This window comes from Pongo abelii, chromosome 7 (assembly GCF_028885655.2).
Source record: "Pongo abelii isolate AG06213 chromosome 7, NHGRI_mPonAbe1-v2.0_pri, whole genome shotgun sequence".
Classification (NCBI taxonomy): Eukaryota; Metazoa; Chordata; class Mammalia; order Primates; family Hominidae; genus Pongo; species Pongo abelii.
This window is the reverse complement of record NC_071992.2, coordinates 160,100,184-160,107,253: the sequence shown is the minus strand read 5'-3', so window position 1 is coordinate 160,107,253 and position 7,070 is coordinate 160,100,184. Positions and strand designations below refer to the sequence as shown.

At 60.4% G+C, this 7,070-nt stretch overlaps 1 protein-coding gene across 2 annotated transcripts; it reads left to right on the top strand.

Moving 5' to 3' along the window:
* Window positions 1-793: 793 nt before the first annotated feature.
* PYCR3 (pyrroline-5-carboxylate reductase 3) lies at window positions 794-6,175 on the top strand. Of its 2 annotated transcripts, XM_024250900.3 has the most exons (6): window positions 794-954; window positions 2,288-2,352; window positions 3,268-3,447; window positions 3,721-3,933; window positions 4,244-4,336; window positions 4,516-6,175. In XM_024250900.3, the coding sequence occupies exons 1-6, from the start codon at window positions 822-824 to the stop codon at window positions 4,696-4,698; spliced, it is 867 nt and encodes a 288-aa protein (XP_024106668.3). In that variant the 5' UTR covers window positions 794-821; the 3' UTR covers window positions 4,699-6,175. The 2 variants fall into 2 exon arrangements, with proteins under 2 accessions (XP_024106668.3, XP_054375006.2); XM_054519031.2 differs by having other exon boundaries at window positions 829-2,352.
* The last annotated feature ends 895 nt before the right edge of the window (window positions 6,176-7,070 follow it).

Sequence of the window (7,070 nt, the reverse complement as noted above, 5' to 3'; positions counted from 1 at the left end):
TACTAAAAATACAAAAAAATTAGCCGGGTGTGGTGGCTTGCGCCTGTAGTCCCAGCTACTTGGGAGGCTGAGGCAGGAGAATGGCGTGAACCTGGGAGGCGGAGCTTGCAGTGAGCCGAGATCGCGCCACTGCACTCCAGCCTGGGCGACAGAGCGAGACTCCGTCTCAGAAAAAAGAAAATGTCAAAGGCTTCAGAAGAAAATAACATGTAACATGCAGCTTTAGATTGGATGATGAAAAAACCGCACTCAGATCTTCAAGCCTTATTTTCCTTGTGTCATTAAAAATGACGAGTACCCCCCTCCCCGACTGTCCCCTCCCTGTCGGTCTCAGGCCCCTGGCCCCGGCCTGCTCTCCGTGACCTGGGCTTCCGCCCCTCGTGCTTCCCCGCAGCTCCACCATCTGTGGTCGGCGGGTCCTCAGTGACCGCACGCTCTGGACCAGCCCTGCAACCCGCTTCGCTACCCCTCCCCTCCGGAAAACCAAGATCTGCTCCTTGCACGCGCGACCGGGACCCCTCCCCGCTCCTCCGGCCTCTCGGAGCGCGAGTACCCCGCCGGCCCCGCCCCTTAGGGCCCCGCCCCCATTGGCCCTGTTCCCCCAGTTTCTCTCAGCCAATGGGCAGTGAGGGGCGGCATAGCCCTTTCGGGCCAATAAGCAGCGAGAGGCGGGGTCCCCGCGCCTTGCGAACCTATAGAGGGCGGACAAAAAGCCTGCCGGAGTGTGCTGTACCAGTAACCAATCGGCGAGGGTGGGGACGGGGAGGCGTGTCCTATTGGAGGGCGGGGGGTGGGGCCTAGATCTGTGGGCGGGGCGCGGCATGTGGATGGGCGGTGAGCGCAGTGGCGTCCGAGGCAACAAGATGGCGGCTGCGGGGCCGGCTCCGCGGCGCGTGGGCTTCGTGGGCGCGGGCCGCATGGCGGGGGCCATCGCGCAGGGCCTCATCAGAGCAGGTGGGGAGGCGCAGGGCTGGGCCTGCGGTCTGGCGTGGGAGCAGCCCCGTGGGAGGTGTCCTGCCGCGAGAGTGGGGCTGGGGGCGCGGGCCCAGCCACCGGGGTCTCCGTTCCGCTGGGCGCAGCCGGGGCCACGCCTGTTTCCTTTTACTTTTTTGACGTGGCTGCGGGAAGATTTGAGTTACACGTGGCTAGGTGCCGCTTCCGTGGCCGGCTTCCTGGCCGCGTGGCCTTGGCCAGGCTCACCTCTTCCAGCCTCTGATTTTCTCTTTGCGCGCCAGCCCCTCTCCTGGGGAGCAGCAGGGCTTCTCCCCCAGACACCTTGGCTCTAGGAACACCTGGGCCAGACCATCCATCCTGTGCCAGCAGCACCCCCACGTTGTGACAGCCAAAAATGCCTCCAGACGCTGCCGAATGTCACCTGGGTGGGGGGAGGAGACAGGCAAAATCATCCCCTGTTGAGAAACACTGCTTTATACCCGGGATATTTATGCTGACCATACTCCTCCAGGCATTTAGAAGCCTCTCTGCAGATTGTGGATAGGGAGAGCTGGGTGAATTTTGGCTCTCTGCCTTCAGCCATACTTCAGGGTCCAGAAGAGTCAAAATCAATCGGGAAATAGCTTACTATGAGTCTCAGGAGTTTTACCTGTGAAACCTGGCAGTACCACATGCCTCCCAGAGCTGTACAGGTTAAATGAGACATAAATGACTAGTGTTGAGCTTAGTAGTGGTGTGTGTGGCTGCCACTGTCATGATTAATTGCTGTGTTCAGGTTGTGGTGTACGCTTGTGTCTTCCTGTTCGACCTTACCAAAATCTAACCCAATCTCTCCACCCCTGTACCCGACAAAAGCAGATAATTTCTACCAAGTAGGCATTTAGCTTCTTCTTGGACATCCCAGCATAGACTCTCCCTCCCGAAGAACCTGGGCCCCGATTGGGCCTTCTGTGGCCAATCAACTGCCTTTGTACCCACCACACTCCCCCAAGGCCTGGTGTTCCTCCAGAGATACTGCCTCTTCTGCTCCAGGCAGCCTTCCCTTCTCTGGAGGCAGAGGCCCCAGGGATCTGTGTCCTCACCAACGAGGTAAGCTCCTGGCCTCCATACCCAGCAGCAGTCAGAGGCGTTGACTGCCAAGTAGAATCAGTGGATCTCATTGCCTGGGCCCAGTGAATGGTGCATCCCGCTTTGGGTTCCTGGGGCCAGGAGGGGGCCCAGGATGGGCCAGGCGTGGCTGAGCCTGAGAGGCCAAGTGAGCTCCTCCCTCTCCTCTCAGTGCCATCCTATCCCACCCCCTCAACAACCCCTCTTCCTTTTCCTTTCTTTCCAGGAAAAGTGGAAGCTCAGCACATACTGGCCAGTGCACCAACAGACAGGAACCTATGTCACTTTCAAGTGAGCGTAGAGCCCAGGATCTTCATACCCTCAGGAGCCCAGGATAGCTCTTGGCTCCTGTCCCACTAAGATACTTATCAGAGCCGGGGATAGGTGCTTTATTTAGCTGAAGTTTGCAGACTGGCTGTTCTGGGCTGGGAAAAGGGAGATTAGAGGCCAGGAGGAAAGTAAGGTTGTGGAGGGCCAAAGCAAAGTGTTTGTGTGTGTGTATGCGTGTGTGTGAGTGCATGCTCGTGAGTGCGTGCATATGCATGTGTGTATATGTGAGGCTATGCATGTGCACGTGTGTGTGCTCGTGCGTTTGCACGTGCGCTTGTGTGTGCGTGTGCATGTGTGGTAAGTGCATGTGTGTGCGTGTGTGTATGAGTGCATGCTCATGAGTGCATGCATGTGCACCTGTGTGGTTGTGAGTGCATGTGTGTGCACGTATGTGCTCATGCGTGTGTGTGCACAGATGTGTACATGAGTGCATGTGCACGTGTATGAGTGTGTGTGTGTACACGAGTGCATGCTCAAGTGGGTGTGTGTGCACGTGTTTGCACTCATGAGTGCATTCATGTGTACATGTGTATGTATGCTCATGAGCGCATGTGTCTGCGTGTGTGTATATGAATGCATGCTCATGAGTGCATGCATGTGCATGTGTGTGTTTGCATGCTGGGTGGTGGTCACGGACATTCACTGGGGTTGGAGGGCTCAGGGCTTGGGGAGGCGCTGACATCAGGATGGCCTGTGAGGAGTAGGGCTAGTCTGGGTGAGTCTTGGGCACTGGAGAAGTCGGGGTGGTCTAGACACTTGCAATGGGAGAGGCCCTGGGACCATGGGAATGTGTGGCATCCAGCAGGAAGGGCTGTGGTGGAGAGGGTGCGCCGCTCACGTGGCCCCTGAGGCTTGGTCCTGGTGTCCCTGGCGCAGGCTCTGGGTTGCCGGACCACGCACTCCAACCAGGAGGTGCTGCAGAGCTGCCTGCTCGTCATCTTTGCCACCAAGCCCCATGTCCTGCCAGCTGTCCTGGCAGAGGTGGCTCCTGTGGTCACCACTGAACACATCTTGGTGTCCGTGGCTGCTGGGGTGTCTCTGAGCACCCTGGAGGAGGTGAGTGTCCCTTGGGCTAAGGCCTTGGTCCCAGTATAGGCTCTGCTGGCGAGGCTTGGGCGGCAGGCAGCCCCCCAGAGGGCCTGAGAGGTGGCCGGGTGGCGCACCTGGATCAAGTGGCTGGATTTAGGGTTCCCTCCTGGTGCTGTACCTGGGAGGCAGACGCTGGAGCCCACCACGAACTGACGTGGACCTTTCCTGAGGCCCCTGCTGGGGCCTGCCCAGCAGGGCCCAGTCCTACAGACTCCCTGATTCTGACCTCTCTCCGGCCAGCTGCTGCCCCCAAACACACGGGTGCTGCGGGTCTTGCCCAACCTGCCCTGTGTGGTCCAGGAAGGGGCCATAGTGATGGCGCGGGGCCGCCACGTGGGGAGCAGCGAGACCAAGCTCCTGCAGCATCTGCTGGAGGCCTGTGGGCGGTGTGAGGAGGTGCCTGAAGCCTACGTCGACATCCACACTGGCCTCAGTGGCAGTGGCGTGGCCTTCGTGAGTATTGCCTCGTCCATCCCCGGCCGCACCTCGGCAAAGAGGGGCCCACCCAAGTCCCTCTGACAGCCTCTGCCCTCAGAGTCCAACCTTGAGGCCTGCATGGTTGCTCCCCAGGCCCACTGGGAGCTCTGCTTGTCCCCGGGACGTCACTGCCTTGGGGATCTTTGAGGCCAGCCCCTTTGCAGACCCTTGGGCTCAGGCCTTGGTTCTGGCCATCCATGGCTACTGCTCTGGGCATTGTTCCTGAAGGTCCTGAGCCCCCAGGCTTTGACACCTATCCCGCCCCCCAACCATGCCGCGGCTACAGGTGTGTGCATTCTCCGAGGCCCTGGCCGAAGGAGCCGTCAAGATGGGCATGCCCAGCAGCCTGGCCCACCGCATCGCTGCCCAGACCCTGCTGGTGAGTGAGGGTGGCCCCTGGGGAACATTGGGAAGGCCCAGGCCTGTACCACTTCCAGTGGGCGGGGAGACAGCAGGCTCGAGAAGCTGGGGCCAAGGTTGGGGGATGCAACGAGGGCAGGCCGCACAGTGGGGACCGCGCCACCTCCCCCAGTCACCAGGCCCTAACGCTCTCCTCAGGGAACGGCCAAGATGCTGCTGCACGAGGGCCAACACCCAGCCCAGCTGCGCTCAGACGTGTGCACCCCGGGTGGCACCACCATCTACGGACTCCACGCCCTGGAGCAGGGCGGGCTGCGAGCAGCCACCATGAGTGCCGTGGAGGCCGCCACCTGCCGAGCCAAGGAGCTCAGCAGAAAGTAGGCTGGGCTCTGGCCATCCTTTCCTGCCTTGGTGCCCCTGCCTCTCCCTGTGTCCCTTCCCCTGAGGACTGCGGCTCCCTCCCTCCTGCATGAGGGTCTCCTACCGCTCCTTCTCCCCCTGCACAGGGAAATGCAGGGGACAGGACTTGAGAGGTTCCAGCAGGCGGGGGAACCCCGACCAGTGGGGACACTCCTCCCTTCCTAGTGAGCAGAAGGCGCCGTGGTGGTGGCTCTGCCCCTTGCTGCAATGAGCCCGCCTCGCTGCAACATTGGTTCTGAGGGGCCCGAGAGATGGCGTCTTCGTCATTTGCCCGTATCGTTGGGCTGTTGGTTGAGGCCATGAACAGAACTTACGGTAACAGGCATGGCTGCCCCAATGCCTGGTCTGGAGCCGGGGCTTGCCTTTGGCTTTCCAGGTGGCTCCATGCAGCTACAGCCAGGCCAGCTGCCTCATCTCAGCTCTAGGGAGCACGAGCCATATGGGGTCTGCACAAGAGACCTCTCCCCTGCAGTAAAGCCAGGGGCCCTGGCCTGCTGGCCTGGTGGGGCCCCCATGGGGAGCTGGAGCCTGCCGTGCAGCCTGGAGAAGAGGGTGGCTGTGGTGGGCGTGCTTCTCCCCTGCTAAGGAGAAAGAACTGCTGGGCCAGGTCTGCAGCAGTGCTGGGGTGGCACCAGGTGGGCAGTGGTAGGTGGGGCGGCTTGAGGTCTGGGAGGGTGGCCCTGGCCAGCCAGGACACATGCAGACCCCTGGCTTTAGTTTGGATACAGGCTGCCTCTTTCCTCCCGATCCTAAGCTCCTGGCAAGTGGCCAGGTAGCTCTGGGCCCTCCTGCCCCTTGCCTAGGTCAGGGGTCCTGGAATGCCGCGTAGCTCTGGCACCACCACACTGGCCTCTGACAGCAAGACTTGGTCCCTCCACCTGTTCCTAACGGACAGCAGGTCAGGAAAGCCAGGACTTAGGGGAGAAGCAAACCCCCAGGATTGAAGGCTAGGGTTCTAGGGTCTTTGGGTGGGGAGGGTCTGGGCCAGACAGCCTCAGCTCCGTCCCCTGTCCCACAAGATTCACCTGGGCCTCCAGTCCCACACTGGCCCCAACTGCTGCAGCTCTTGGCTTCCACCCAACAGCCTCTGGAGGTGAGGCGGGAGCATGCCCTCAGCGAGGCTGGGCAGCGGGTCCCGCTGTGCCATCTCCCTGTGTGCCTGGGCAGATCAATCCCCCAGTGCAAAACAGGGCTCAGGGCACCTGCAGGACAGCAGCACGCTCCATCCCTCATGCTCAGCTGCCTCTGCAGCCACGGACTTCAGCCCTCCACCTGCTCTTTCTTACTCCCCCGAGCCTAGCCCGTCCGTAAGCTCCCTCCCCTGCCTGGTTCCCAGGGCAGGCTGACTCCGTTGACTGCTTGGTCCAAGCCTGGCCCTGGCACTTGTCAGGGTCAGCCTAAGGAGATGGGAATAAAGAGGCCGGAGAGCACCAAGTGAGCTCATGTTTCACCAGAGGTGGATAAAACCAAGTTCTGGGCTGGGCCCAGTGGCTCACATCTGTAATCCCAGCACTTTGGGAGGCCGAGGCGGGCAGATCACGAGGTCAGGAGTTTGAGACCAACCTGACCAACATGGAGAAACCCCATCTCTACTAAAAGTACAAAATTAGCTGGATGTGGTGGTGCGTGCCTGTAATCCCAGCTACTTGGGAGGCTGAAGCAGGAGAATTGCTTGAATCCAGGAGGCAGAGGTTGCAGAGAGCCAAGATCATGCCACTGCACTCCAGCCTGGGTGACAGCAAGACTCTGTCTTGGAAAAAAACAAACAAACAAGGTCCAATGCCTGCCCCGTAAGTTGAGACCTGGAACCCTGGTCAAGGACAGGTGTCAGGCGATGGGGGTGCAGGCACTGTGGACAGCAGAGGTCTCCCCATGCCTGCTACAGGCCTCTACATCACCTGGCGGCTTTGTGGGGCATGGAATTGCAGTTTCCCCTCAACACTGTCACCCCAGGGGACTGTGTGCCAAGGCTGGGCAGGTCTGGGAGCCTGGGGTCTGGTGCAGGCGGCCCCTGAAGGAAGGTGGACAGCCCTTGTGACAGCCACCTGCGTTCACACCGAGCCCATCTGCAAGGAGAAATCATTGACTTTGAACCAACACCTGTCTCCCCCCGGGACCTCTGACAAGCCCTGGGCACTAGGTGAGCTCAGCTCGGGAGGTGGAGAGCCCAAGCCAGCCACTCCTGGCCCAGCTGGTGATGGCCTGTGACAAAAGACACAGGCTCAGTTCTCAGGGCACGGCAGGTAGCGTCGTGGTCAGCCAGGCTCCCCTGTGCCTTCTACTGCCAGGTGAAAACTGTTCTTCAAGATAGAAAATGATGGATATGATTATGG